Source organism: Lytechinus variegatus, chromosome 3 (assembly GCF_018143015.1).
Source record: "Lytechinus variegatus isolate NC3 chromosome 3, Lvar_3.0, whole genome shotgun sequence".
Classification (NCBI taxonomy): Eukaryota; Metazoa; Echinodermata; class Echinoidea; order Temnopleuroida; family Toxopneustidae; genus Lytechinus; species Lytechinus variegatus.
This window is the reverse complement of record NC_054742.1, coordinates 71,720,620-71,733,476: the sequence shown is the minus strand read 5'-3', so window position 1 is coordinate 71,733,476 and position 12,857 is coordinate 71,720,620. Positions and strand designations below refer to the sequence as shown.

The window sequence follows — 12,857 nt, the reverse complement described above, 5'->3', positions numbered from 1 at the left end:
TGGGGAAATTTTGGAAGGTCAAAAGTGCACACTGCTCCCATTTTTCGCGTACAAGGCTATGGACACCGCAACTTCATGGCGCACCAGCGAAACAGAGGCGTGGTCATAAATTGGCCTGCGCGCACAGCGTAAAAATATGCAAATAAGCAAATCGTCACAAATTAGCATAATACGCGAGGTGATTGAATATGAAATGTACCGGTATTCATAGAGCTGCGCGTCTTTGGTAAATTCATGTCATTGATCATTCCCCGTTCACCCCCCCCCCCCTCAAGGTATTCAGTTGTTTATTCATCTTATATTTTTAATTCTTTCGCGCTTATTACTACAATCAATTAATTCACTTATTTATTTGCTAGATATTTCCCTGGAAGACATTTTGGAAGCTTATAAGAGATTCATTAGTAGGATTGAACTTAGGGATCTGCTTGCTCTATTCATCAGGTGTTCATCACTGTCCATTATTTTCATTACACATCATGAATAGCCACAAATATTTGTTTATTATTTTTGGGGGTGGTGTAAATACTTAAAATGATTAGAAAAATCCGAGCAAGAGAGCAATCAGGTCATTTTGTCTTTATTTTGAAATTGAAATGAACAATCTGGTGCAAATCTTATGAAGATTTTTTTTTTAAAGTCTGAGTTTGGGATGGGAGCAAAAGAGAGCCCAGTACCCCCCCCCCCCCCTCCATGTATTTGCTCTCATCAAGGCTATCTTAAAGGTCACTTCCAAATAAAATAAAAATTTTGTACCTGCCCACCCCCTATATTTCTCTAACGATTCCACCCCCCCCCTCTCTTCCACACACACACATTCCACATAATCATGCGAGCAAACAATCATTCTCATTTCATTTTTATTTCTATCCCACTTTTAAATCAAACTCATTCATGTCTTTAATTCGGCTGCACCTGAATGTCACAGTATGCCATGTTGCAATGGCTTTTATGGGCTATCTTGCCACGCATGTTATTTTGATACTAAATACCTGTTGTACTAGTATTATACCCATGGATACCCGACATACAGAATCAATCAATCAGTAGCACCATCATATTCCAGTCATATAGAAGTAATCTTCAGTGCCATTTCATCACAACACAGTTTGGTAGCAATAACATCATCACCACATATCTTTCACGCAATATAAACTGGTGGATTAAGTAAATCACAAATATCAAGATTAGAAAGTAATATTTCAAATTAAAATGTTTATTAGTTAATAAATTTTTGAATACATGATAAAAATATTTTTTCTCACCAAAGCATCAAATTACATCAGCAAAATGCCTATAATGAGTGCAACAGAAATTGCAAGGATATTACAAGAGAGGGGATGTATTTTTTTGATAAAATCTAGAGAAAAAAATATGAAAAAAATAAGTATGTATATTCACTTACATAGTTATTGATAAGCCTTACATAGTCAGTATAAGGGGGGCATCAAGGATGCCATTAATAAAAAGATTATCAATATACCTCTCTCTCAAAGTCAGTTACTAAAATATCAAATTATTTTTTCAGCATTTGCTGACAAGAAATAGCATGCTAATCTAATCGGTGACACTTCATAAAAAAAGGGGAGCACATTTCTCTAAAGAGTGCCTTCCCAAATCTGCACATTGGTAAATCAGTAACAAAGTTGCTTATTGTCTATTGTTGTGAAGTGCTGCTAGAGCTGTGTTCTATTTCCAACAAATTCTTTTATTTGCAGAGCTAATCTAGTTCATTATACGGGACATCGACAATACAGTGTTACAAAAACAAAGAGATTTAAAAAAAATAGTGCAACTTTTCACTTCCCCCAGAAAATGAATTCAACAGCTTAATGTCCAGCAATACATACAGGTTCTTGTTTCATAAGGACTTCAATTATGGTAAATTGGCCCCAAATGTAACTAGCAACTAGCATGGGAACCCCAATGTTGATCTGTTGCTTTAATGTTTCCATGGTAATTACCAGAATGGCAAAGCTAGATTAGTGGTTGGTCTTAATGAATTGGGGTCCAGGACTGAGAGTGATTTCTTCGCCCTCTGTTCTTTCACCTTGTTTTTATTATGCACATTTTTTCAATGAAAATCCATTATTTCTTATCACCTTTTATATGTCTGTAGGCATGTATGTTACATAGCCCAGACCTCAGTAAAGGCCCATTCTGCATTGTTTAGATTACCAGAATACAACCTATCCCTTTCAAACTACTAATATTATTCAAAGTGCTTTCACTACTATAAGTACTACATGTAGATGATTAGAACATTAATAAAGGGGGGGGGGGGTAAGTGTGCCCTTTCGAAAAATATTTTAATCTTGTGTGAAACCTATGGACCTAAATATCTATACTCCAAATAATCTTTTTTTGTTCAACAGATGTGTAGTTTAAGCAACATTCAATATGTATCGACACATTTATTTAAATTCATTAAATTTTTAAATCTGTAATTGCAATAAAGCAACTGCTTGTTATGAACCTGGCCTTCATATTTCTTCTTGATCTGCCCTGGTGATACTCAAACAGCCTGTGAAACCTGCATAGTAAACAAAAAGAAAAGGGAACAAAATGAGCTGCTGATATGAATTATTCTTACTCATCTAGTCCAGTTTATTTAGAAGTTTTAAACTTTTTATGAGCCCTTACTCTTCCATGCAATATTATTTTAAAAATGCACATGTAGTAACTTATGTTGCCAGATAAAAATCATAGATCACTATTATAGATCATTATTCATATAACTTTTTTTTATTAAGTGTGAAAACCCATTCAAATATATATCGAAAGATTAATCTCAATATTTTGTCCTTTTTTATTTCTGTCTTCAGAGTAACTGAGTTTTAAAGTGATTTTATGTATGATTAATATAGCTAAGATACATGGACAATAAGTATGCAATGATGATAATGGAAATACTGGTGAATCTGAATCCAAAGAATATTGTCTCATCATGGAGCTTTACTTTATGGGATATAACATGATTCAGAAAAATAGGTTTTTTATATTTTTATGAAAACAAGCATACCTGGCAAGCTTTTAGATCAGATATCCTGTTACTCATCAGATTGTACCTCTTGGTGATGTGCAAATGGTATTTGACTTTGTACTTCTGAATAGGCTGGGACTGCTAAGAACTGGATCCCATTGGATCTGCAATTCAATATACATACAATACTTTACAGTTAAAAATTTCAAAAGTGATAAACAAAATTCCTCTCTAAAAACAATTTTTCAGAGTTTCCAGCTTTCACAATTCCCAACTAGAAAAAAGCAGGTCTTGACCAAAAACTAAATGGTTCAAGCATACGTGGCCTACTCTAGTGAGGTCTTTTGTCAATCTTCAATATATATACACACCAAGCCAGCTTTGACAGATGTAAGATAATTATCATTTGTGTGATAATATGGCTCTCGCTCATTCATCAGTGCGAGTCAATCATTAAATTTTTTGCACTCGTCAATAAACATGTCTGATTCGAATCTCTACGTTAAGTGAGTTCCTCTTTAAGTTTAAGTTTGATTTTTATTTTAAAAAAGGGTTAGCTCACTTGCTGCCAGGTTTAAATGACCCTTTGCCTTTCACCACAAATAACATCAAGTGAGGACAATAAAGATAAATCAATCGGATCAGCCGCTCTCTCTGCTTAGCCTTATACTTAAACAATTCAAAATAGGGCACTATGAATTTTCTCAACCCTTCCAAAAAAACAATTGAGCAGTTTGAACCCTGACATAGAAATTTTGCCCCCCCCCCCCCGAAAAAAAAGAATCATTAAACTCCTTTGCTAGGCTAATCATATTTTAGTCCAACGGTCCAGCCAGGAACTAAAATGAAATTAAATTTAACTTAAAAAATCTTTGTAGAAAAAAAAGTCAAACCAGACAGATCTAGATTTTTTTTTTTTAAATCTATATCTACGATAGACCTATCCTAGGGGCTTACTTTTATTTAAAAAAAAAGAAAAACGTTAACATCTGTCTCAAATCATTCCACGAGTGACCATGGGCATGGCAAAATCTACCAATATCATTCCAAACAGATTCATCATTCAGTTCATTTAGATTTAATTTCATTTCATTTTAAATGCAGATAATTATATTGAAATAGCGGTGTCGAAAAATCAGTACTCGGCCCATGGCCTATAACTTCAAATTTCAACTCGAGCTTGTTTGACACTTAATTTCCAAAACCCAATGACCTAGCCTACATCGGCAATTTCGCAGCCGGCTGGCACCGGCGATATCAAAGTCCGCATCCCGCTCTGGCTATATATTTGGCTTAATTTTGATGCAGCTTTGCCGTTAAACAAGTCCACATCTAACCGTGATATTTGACAATAAGAACTGAAATACAGATTTAATAAGGGCGGACATGAAGCATCTGATTAACCAACTTAGTTCTACGAAAAACTATATTATTTTCTGACAAAATATGTCAGTCAGATTTCAGACTTATTTGGGATCAGGACAGGAAAAAGAAATGGAAATATGGAAATTGTGGTTTGCGTTGTAAACTGCACATAAAGCCATGCATGCGACGCCGAACCCCAGCAAACACATTACAATTTCAACTAAGATCAAAGTAAGGAATTGAACTTAACTTACTTTTATTCCTATGGAATGTCATTAGATTGATATCAATGTTTCCTCCAAGATTTTCTGCTCCATTGAAGTTCACTCAGAAATCATGATTTCGAACACCAATTCTAAAAACAGATAATTAGACTTGCTATTGTATTTCAAGAAGTTGAATTTCGCAGAATCAAAAAGAACGACACTTCGCACAGATATCGTAGGGAATTGTGGGACGGAAAAAAATGTTTAATGCATGAGACATGAATAAAACATTAGCGTTTTATCCAATCATACAAGTGCATTATGCGTATTTTGACGTCATTACTCATGAATTAAACATTGACCTTCCAAAATCAACCTTCAAATTGGACAAATGGCAGCCATGTTTGTTATGTACAAAACCTATGGAAAATCAAAAACGCGCGAAAAGAGTTGCCTCTCTAGCTCCCTTCGGGAGCTTACGTATACGTAAGATCGTATCTCTGTGTTAAAGCTTGCAGTCATACTCTGGGTTAGATGGTATCCGTGTCGAAGCTCAAACTCTGTCTTGCATTTTGAAGGCATTCAGCGCATTCTTTTTTGTACTTTCATTTTTCAATATCACTTAATGTCTATTTCATTGACGAATACAGCATCACCCAATATAGAGGGGGTAGGGGATGAAGTAAAAATGATTTTTTAGCTTTATTTTAATTTAAACAACATTTACATGTAGTATCTCGTCGTTATGCGAGCAAAAATGCGAGCGCATATATTTTTGTCCGATACATTCTCAGCACTTTTTGTAACCACAGGATGCGTATAAGTAAACAAATAATACGAAAGCAAAAAAAAAATGAGAGGATTGTTTGCAGCAATTAAAAAATAGGATACTTATCTCACTAAACAAATAATGGGAGCGCGAAGCGCAAGCGTAAAAATTTGACTATTCAGATTTGAAAACGGGACATTTTGAATTCTTCGTGTAATCTTGATCAGGATGAGAACATTCAAAATAATAAATAATGCGAGAGCGAAGCGCGAGCTGATTTCTAAACATACAAATTCACCTGACATGACGGGACTTAACGAGCAATATTTGTAATCGTGTAAAATTACAGTGTATACATGGAAAGACCGGGGCTCGATCCCCGGCCGCGGGACCTACGCTTGTGAGCAAGGCAGTTAATCGACAATGCTCTTTTATCCGGAAATGAAAATGAATTGCTACTGTCAATAGATACACTGTATGCTGACCTCTTATTTCTTGTCTTATTTTACTAGCCCTATATGTGATTATATGTATTTGTATAGTTGTGTTTTTGTCTTCATGTTATGTCATGTCTGTTCTACTTGTCCCTCTCTCATGTATATCTCGTCTGTCTGTCTGTCTTTCTCTCTCTTCCTCCTTCTGTTCAGTTCTTAGTATCAGGTGCACTATTATCATTCTATTGCTATATAAGTAGTAATATATATATTGTTTACTTTTTCCTTTTTCAAACTGTATACGTATTTCCTATAGCAAGAATGTCCGTTCTTATTGATTTATTTCCTGTTTAAGGATAACTTATGATTATTACATACTGTTATTTTAGGGAACTTGCCTTGTAACAAGCTTTGCTTTTTTGCATGTTCCCCCCATATCCAAATTTGTTCATTATTATTATATGCTTTATCGTTCAGTAACATAAATTGTGTAATTTGTATGTCTGAGTTATATTATATACTTTGTGATATCATGGATATGGAAATAAAATGAAATGAAATGAAAACGCCTACCATATGCATTTTTGGTAACTAGGTGTGCACTTGGTTGAAAAATAAAATAAATAAAGAGACGACTCTATCCATCGCTGCTGTACAAAGTTTCAAATTTGAGAGGGAAAATGCCCCCCTCAAAAAAAAGAAAAAAATAATTCATAAAAAAATTGCATTCACCTCGCACATGGGCGCTGTGTTAAAAAAAAGAGGAGGAGAGGGAGGGGGCGGCTTTCTCGTGCTATACTTTTTCCAAGTTTATAGTAAGCGCGCATGACTCAAATATCAAAATTTTTGCTTGTAAGTAGTAACACCTCATATCCGTTATCAAATATATATATATATATATATATATATATATATATATATATATATATAATATATATAATATATATATATATATATATAGTGTATATATATATATATGTACACTGAGTGTATATATATACATACACTTAGCAAAAAAGTTCTTGGACACTTATAAAAGTTAAAATATTCCATATAGATATTTGATTAAAGGTAAATTATTGTATGTCATCATGACCAGACAATATTCCTCTTGCAGTATGTCATGGTATTTTCATGTAAACAGTAAACAGGCATTAAACAATAGCAATGTCATTAAAAGGAAATTGCAAGAAAATGATCAGCCATTCTTTCAGTTGTGAAAGTTTATATGGCTTAAATATCCATTAAACGATAAGAGCAAACTTAAAGTCGAATACCACTCTAAAAGAGAAGAGAAAGTAATCCAACTTGGATGCATTACTATTCCGTTGGAATTTTAAGTCAAAGTTAGTCAATGAATTTCAGATCCGAGAGTTGGTGCAGTGACAAATCGCCTTCTCAACGCAAGCATCCTTAGCCTTCTATCTACTGCAGGGGGTGGTGGCCCTAGGTCGACCACTCCTAGGGCGGTCTCTGACTTCATCAGGAGCCAAATAGCGCTGGTTCAAATTTGAAATTGTTGTTGGTGAAACTTGGAAATATCGAGCAACTAGTCTACATGACCAGAATGCATTCCTATTGCCCTTGCACGCATTGGCGGCGGAAGCCAAAAATTTTAGGAGGGGACGTAGGAAAATAAATTGAAAAAAAAAAAAAAAAAAAAGGTCATCAACAACAAATTTAGGGGGGGGGACCGTCCCCCCCTCCGGAAATTTAGGGGGGGACACGTCCCCCCCCCCCCCGCCTCCGCCGTCTATGCTTGCACGCTCTTGATTGGAAAGCTTCATCTTGGAAGTGAGTGTCCAAATGATCCATCTCATTATGCATCTCATGATGCATCCCTAAGCATTTAATTCGAATGATAACCACCTATTGAAATTGTTGAATGTATACCTACAGGATGGCCATGAACATTATCATTTGAGTGGTCCATTTCTTGCAATTTTCTTTTACTGACATTGATTTTGTTTAAAACATTTAACCACCCATGCATGACTGTTCACATGACATTGCTGTTGTTTAAAACATTTAACCACCTATGCATGACTGTTCACATGAAAATTTTATGTCATACTGCATGAAGAATATTGTCTGGTCATGTTGACATACAATAATTTACCTTTAATCAAATATCTATATGGAATATTTTAACTTTTATAAGTGTCCAAGAACTTTTTTGCTGAGTGTATATAATATAACAATATTTCTTTGCATATATTTTTTTACCCAAATTGTGCCACAATTGTTTCGGAGTCGAAATAAGCAATTCTTATTTAGTCAGTAAATCATTTACGACACATAAAATAATATGCCGTTTAAGTTAAGTAGATTCTAACCGGATGATGGATACTACGACTGAGTAGGCGTTGCTAGAATGTCAACCCTGGATGACTGAGTGATACCTTATATGTAATTAAATTCTCACTGTTCAACTAGTCGCTTCTACACACAATTCGCTGTGCATCTTACCTCATAAAGAGCAGATGTCATAGGAGTGTTACCTGTTTTTTTTTCTCTCTCTGTTTTTCTATTAAAAAAGTGTAACCATCAGTCGAAAGAATCCTTTTAAGATGGTCGTCATCTCCGAGTCCTCAAAGTTACATCTCTCCATCGCTGTGGTGTGTTTATGCATCATCGCCTTAGTAGGAGTTATTGGGAACTGTTTAGTTCTAGGAGCCATTGTGACCTCCAGGAAATTACAAACTAAGATAAACTGCTTCATAGCGAGTTTAGCGGTGTGCGATCTTTTATCCTCTCTGACTCTCCCCGGACAAATCGTCGTGATCTCGAACATGATCAAGCACGATATAACGGTGTCCTCGACGGTCTTGAAATTGATCTTCTCAGCTTTTAATGTTGTTTGTATCTCCTGTAGTATTCTTACTCTGGCGGTAATAGCTCTGGAACGGGTCATCGTCATCACGAGGCCCCGGGAGCTCTATCGGAGAGTGTTCTCCTCCAGAAACATAGCCATCGTCATCGTCTTCACCTGGACATTCCCACCGCTAGCTATTGTCCTCATCGACGTCCCGAAGCTAGACAGCATCGATCACTACATCAACGCACACACGTGCATGGTCAATGATGGCGACAATAAGCTCCACATTTACGACATCATCGCCTTCATCAACACCAACTCTGCCATGGTCATCGTTATGATCTGTTACTTGAAAATTTACTTGCACGTAAAGCGCCATCGCCGTAGCCTGGGGAAGAGAGAAACACATCGGTCAAAGCCCAAACCATCCTCATCGGTGCTAACCATTTCGAATGTAGCTACTTGTTCGAGCACTGACCCTCCTCTTGCTGACGTTACACGTTCCCTTAATGAAAGAGACTTGTCTGAAACCACAGACAATTTCACAACGGCTATCCAATGTAACAATTTATCATCTGAAAACATTCGGATAAGATCACTTGAATCAACCAGAAGCGACGACTTAGTTATCTCTACAATAACCTCGACAAGGGTAGCAGTTTTTGATACAAACCCGAGTCACTCTTCTGTCGAACCCTATGAATCCAACAATACTAATGAAATTAATATGTCTCAAACCGATTCCTATAGACATGATAAAAACGATCAAAGCTACCTACAAGTGCCACCGTCATCACTAGTAAAAAACAATCACAGTCATGACAATATGAATGTCATCACCGAATGTCCTGAAGCAGTGCGCCGTGATCTTGATAGCAAGTCAGCCAGTACCAATGCCGCTGATCTCTTGGATGACATAAAAGATGAAACTGTTTTACCAAACATGCCATTCCCCATACTGGTTGATGCCCCAAGTACGAGCTCCATTTCAAGAATCCCACCAAACACCATTCAAGGGACACCCAACAAACCCACACCAAGCACCAGGTCGCTCCAGGTCAGAGGAACCCTGTCAGGGACAAGAGCATGCAGCTTCGCCAGTGCTGAACGGTGCCGGGTCCCGATGAATCGTCGCTCCAGACAGCGAGATAAGGATGAAATGGCTATCACCAAGAATCTCCTGATGGTGGTCTTCGTATCTTACCTCTGCATCATGCCCGAGATGGGGTGTCTCTTTGTCCGGTTCGTTCACGGTCCCGTCTGCGCCTGTCTCTATTCCTTCACCATCCTCGTCTGCAACCACTGCATCAATCCCATCGTATACGCCTACCGACATCCCATATTCAAACCTGTCTTACGATGCCTGCTCAGGAGGAGGTTGTCTGACATCCCAGAACCGTCGCCATGGTTGAGGCGATTCATGGCAAGAAATCAGTGATAGTCAATCATGATCATTCAGGTCACCGAGGAAGCATTGTCTGAATAAAAATGTGATTATTTGCTTTATGTTCGACATCGTAAACGTTCGAAATGATGCATATTTCTGCACACAAAAAGAAAAAGAAATATAAAAACGATTATTATTTTTTATTTATTTGATTTTGATTTTGTTATCGATCTTTCAAGAATTACGACTTTCACGTCGTTTGATTTTCTGATACTGCAGCCGAATGAATTTTTTGGTACACTTTCTTCATATTCATTAACTCACTTTTGTTTAGTATATAGTAAATTATATAAGATAAATCAAAAGAAATGTGATGGTCTAAGCCTTGGCAATCAATGTGTAACCTAGTCGTGGTAAATTTATGGTAAAATATCGACGATTCTCGATCTCGGTCTCTGGAACGAAATATAAATAGTCGTAGATGAAATGATTCACAGATGAATAACAACAAGATAAAAGGGCATAGTGCAGTCACTATATGCATAGATGTACTCATATTCATTATTCTATAAAATAAAAAAGAAATACTTGAATGTTTCTCTACATATGATCATTCAGCAATAATATATTAGAAAAAAACATGAACAGACCTATATAGCATTTCTTCATGTTCTTATTGCAATTGGAAGTTGTTTCCACAGATTTAGGAGCTGCACATAAGACATACGCACAATCATATATTTGCCATAGGAGTGTATATCAGTAAAAGGCTGTTGTATTTTCAGATTAAAGCAATTCTTGCAGATTAATTAGTGATCTCGCCGCTAATTAATTGATAACTTCCGCGGGTACCCAATAGGCCTACTGAATTAAAAATGGGATTGACGTGCATGTAATAATGTATAACTGGTTTATTGATTTTAAAAATACACCATTCCGGCATAAATGCATTTTAATGTCGATGATCGACAGTTTAAGCCAGTTCGTAATTCCTTTCAGCGCTTGATCAAAATATTCTACGCATGATTAGAGGAAGGTCATTTGTACTAATGTGACATGGTCAGGCAAGGGCGCCGGAAGCGGGGGGGGGGGCACTTGCCCCCCAAATAAAATTTTGAGGGGGCAAAACGAGATTTTGCCCCCCCAATGTGCCCCCTAAAGAAAAAAAGGATAAATTATTTAAGGACAAAAGTAAACAATAAAAGCACTTTTCTGCCTAAAAATTGTCATTTCCATTGTCAAAAATGAAAAAATTTCGCCCCTGACGGGGCAATCACATAATCATAGTAAGCCTCGCGTCTTTTGACGAACATGTCCCTCTAAGAAACATACCTTTGAGAAGCCCCTTTTCCATCTTATTACAGTGTGATAACGTTTAACCTTTTAATGAATACATTTCAGACTAAAACCGAATGGCAAATTGAAAGTGGTTCACCAATGCAATGCTGGTTGTGTCGGCTAACAAACGCGCGGTCGCCCAGAAACGCTCAGACCGGACCCGATATCACTAACGCGCGTGAACGCTAGTTACTCGAGCAACATTCTGAAAATGACTGTAAAACAGAAAAGGTCAAAGAGTTGAAGAGGCTTGAGTAGTTCGATTATATGGAGTGCAGAGCAGGAGTACTTATCTATCAAATACCCAATCCTCTTCTACCTTTTCCGGTTTACCGTCTTTTTCAGGACTACGCGCATTTAAACAAAAAATTACTCGACTATCAACTGTTCACTTCCTCCCCTATCAATTTCACTTCTTCCTCTATCCACTTTTTCGAAAACTCCACATGGTGTACCGACAACCATATCCGCTATTGGAATGTAATTGTTTTCTTCTAATAATGTTATAATGTACATTATGAACTGCGGTAGTTTGTTAAAGGTATGGTCCGGGTTGAAAGTATTTATAGCTTATTTTCTAGAGTAGAATTCACTGAGCAAAATGTTGAAAATTTCATCAAAATCGGATAACAAATAACAAATTTATTAAATTTAAACAATATTTTGTGAAAACAGTTGTCTTGAATATTCATTAGGTGGGCTGATGATGTCGCATCTCCACTTGTTCTTTTGTATTTTATTATATGAAAATAGGTTTATTCATTTTTTTTCCTCCAAGAACTAGAAAAATTGGATTGACATCCGATTTAGTGCATTAGATATTTATTGCTGCAACTTATTTCATTATAAGGGAGACATATTATTCACACAAGTATGAAATAATGAAAAAAATATGATTTTATGTAATAACATAAGAAAACAGAAAGTGGAGATGTGACATCATCAGCCCACCTAATGAATATTCATGACGACTGTTTTCACAAAATATTGCTAAATTTTAAACGTCAATAACTTTATTATTTGTTATCCAATTTTGATGAAATTTTCGGCATTTTGCTCAGTGAATTCTACTCTATGTATTAAGACATAAATATTTTCAGCCCGGACCATCCCTTTAATCAGTTCATGATTATTTACAAATGAATATTTCCTGGAATTTGATAATCATCATTTCCTAGTTATGGTCACATTTTCCCCAGAAAATATGTAAAGAAAAAAGAAGATTTTGAAGGGGTCATCTAAAAGTGCTTCCCAGCCATACAAAACATGCAAAAGGAAACACATAAATCGAGTAATGAATGTTTTAAACTTTAATGATTTTCAGAAAAGTTCTAAATTGTTAGAGAATTAAGCTTGACATATTTCTTTTTCCTTCAGTTACAAAATATGAAATGTATTGCCCATGCATGAATAATCAGGGACTATCTCCAATGCTGATGTCAGAAGTGATTTGCATAGAATGGGTATTTAAGTGCTTATCGACGTCTGCCACGTCAGAACAGTATGACATTTTGAACTTGAAAAGACATTCATTAGAATTTATTTTGTTTCTGTTGT

General features: G+C 36.2%; 1 protein-coding gene and 1 long non-coding RNA gene across 2 annotated transcripts; one reads left to right on the top strand and one right to left on the bottom strand.

Annotated features, from left to right (window-relative positions):
* Positions 1 to 2,367: 2,367 nt before the first annotated feature.
* Positions 2,368 to 4,642, bottom strand: LOC121412289. Its single transcript, XR_005969592.1, has 3 exons — positions 4,603 to 4,642; positions 3,023 to 3,147; positions 2,368 to 2,533 (listed from the first exon to the last, which is right to left on the bottom strand). It is a non-coding gene; the product is annotated as an uncharacterized LOC121412289 (long non-coding RNA).
* Positions 4,643 to 8,327: 3,685 nt separating this feature from the next.
* On the top strand, positions 8,328 to 10,013 carry LOC121412143 (putative tyramine receptor 2). The gene has a single exon (XM_041605049.1). It carries the CDS (start codon positions 8,328 to 8,330, stop codon positions 10,011 to 10,013), a length of 1,686 nt encoding a protein of 561 aa, XP_041460983.1.
* The last annotated feature ends 2,844 nt before the right edge of the window (positions 10,014 to 12,857 follow it).

Coding starts and splice junctions, on each gene's coding strand:
- LOC121412143 (XM_041605049.1), top strand. CDS start 8,328: ATGGTCGTCATCTCCGAGTCCTCAAAGTTACATCTCTCCATCGCTGTG.